General features: G+C 25.6%; 1 protein-coding gene across 1 annotated transcript in view; it reads left to right on the forward strand.

The window, feature by feature from the left end:
- Nucleotides 1–95: 95 nt before the first annotated feature.
- Nucleotides 96–769, forward strand: part of LOC107885278 — a 4,086-nt gene continuing 3,412 nt past the window's right edge. The window contains exons 1-2 of the mRNA XM_016808884.2: nt 96–152; nt 546–677. Of these exons, the coding sequence (XP_016664373.2) occupies nt 96–152; nt 546–677 (189 nt within the window). The remainder of the gene's footprint in view (nt 153–545; nt 678–769) is intronic.

The following is a 769-nucleotide window of genomic DNA, read 5'->3' on the forward strand; positions in this document are numbered from 1 at the left end:
CACCACCAGAGCCGTTGTACTCATTTGTTTCAGGAATAGGAACAGATTCCATACACTTTTTGACAAATATCCAACAATATAACAATTGCTTTCAAATGACTTCATTTGGGGCAACAAATGTAGTTCGGGAAAGTTTTATGCCAACTTTCAAGGTATGTATTATAGCAGTTAATCATAATTATTTGTTGATCATTTTTATATTATAGATTCAGTTTTAGTGACACTTTAATTATTTTGAAACACAATATAATTATTTGATGATTTAAATATTCATCGGTTTTAAATTTTTTAGTCGATTCGTCTCGAAATGTACATTAAATTGTATTTATTCAATTTTGTTACAACTAAATTTTACATATTGAGGTACATAATCATATTAAATATCATTTTGTCATTCAAATTAGGAGACAGATATAATTTTTAAGAACAAATATTATTTAAGTTTGAACACTGACAATCCATAAATTTATATAACATAGTTGCTTATTTATTTTATTTTATTTTATAGTGTTTGGTACAAACATAATATTTTTTTTAATTTACAGATGCAAGGACAAATATATCATAGATCAGGTTCACTATTACCAGTGTCAGATAGCAACTACAAATTCTTACAAATTTATTTTATGGGCAATTCAACACAAGAAATTGATATGCGTTTTGCAAACAACAATTTAGTAAAGAGGTATATTGTAGAACAATTAAAAACTTTATTTCATGACACAATCAATTGATTATATTGTTTAAACTGCACTGGATATAATGCCAT

This window comes from Acyrthosiphon pisum, chromosome X (genome assembly GCF_005508785.2).
Source record: "Acyrthosiphon pisum isolate AL4f chromosome X, pea_aphid_22Mar2018_4r6ur, whole genome shotgun sequence".
In the NCBI taxonomy this organism is placed as follows: Eukaryota; Metazoa; Arthropoda; class Insecta; order Hemiptera; family Aphididae; genus Acyrthosiphon; species Acyrthosiphon pisum.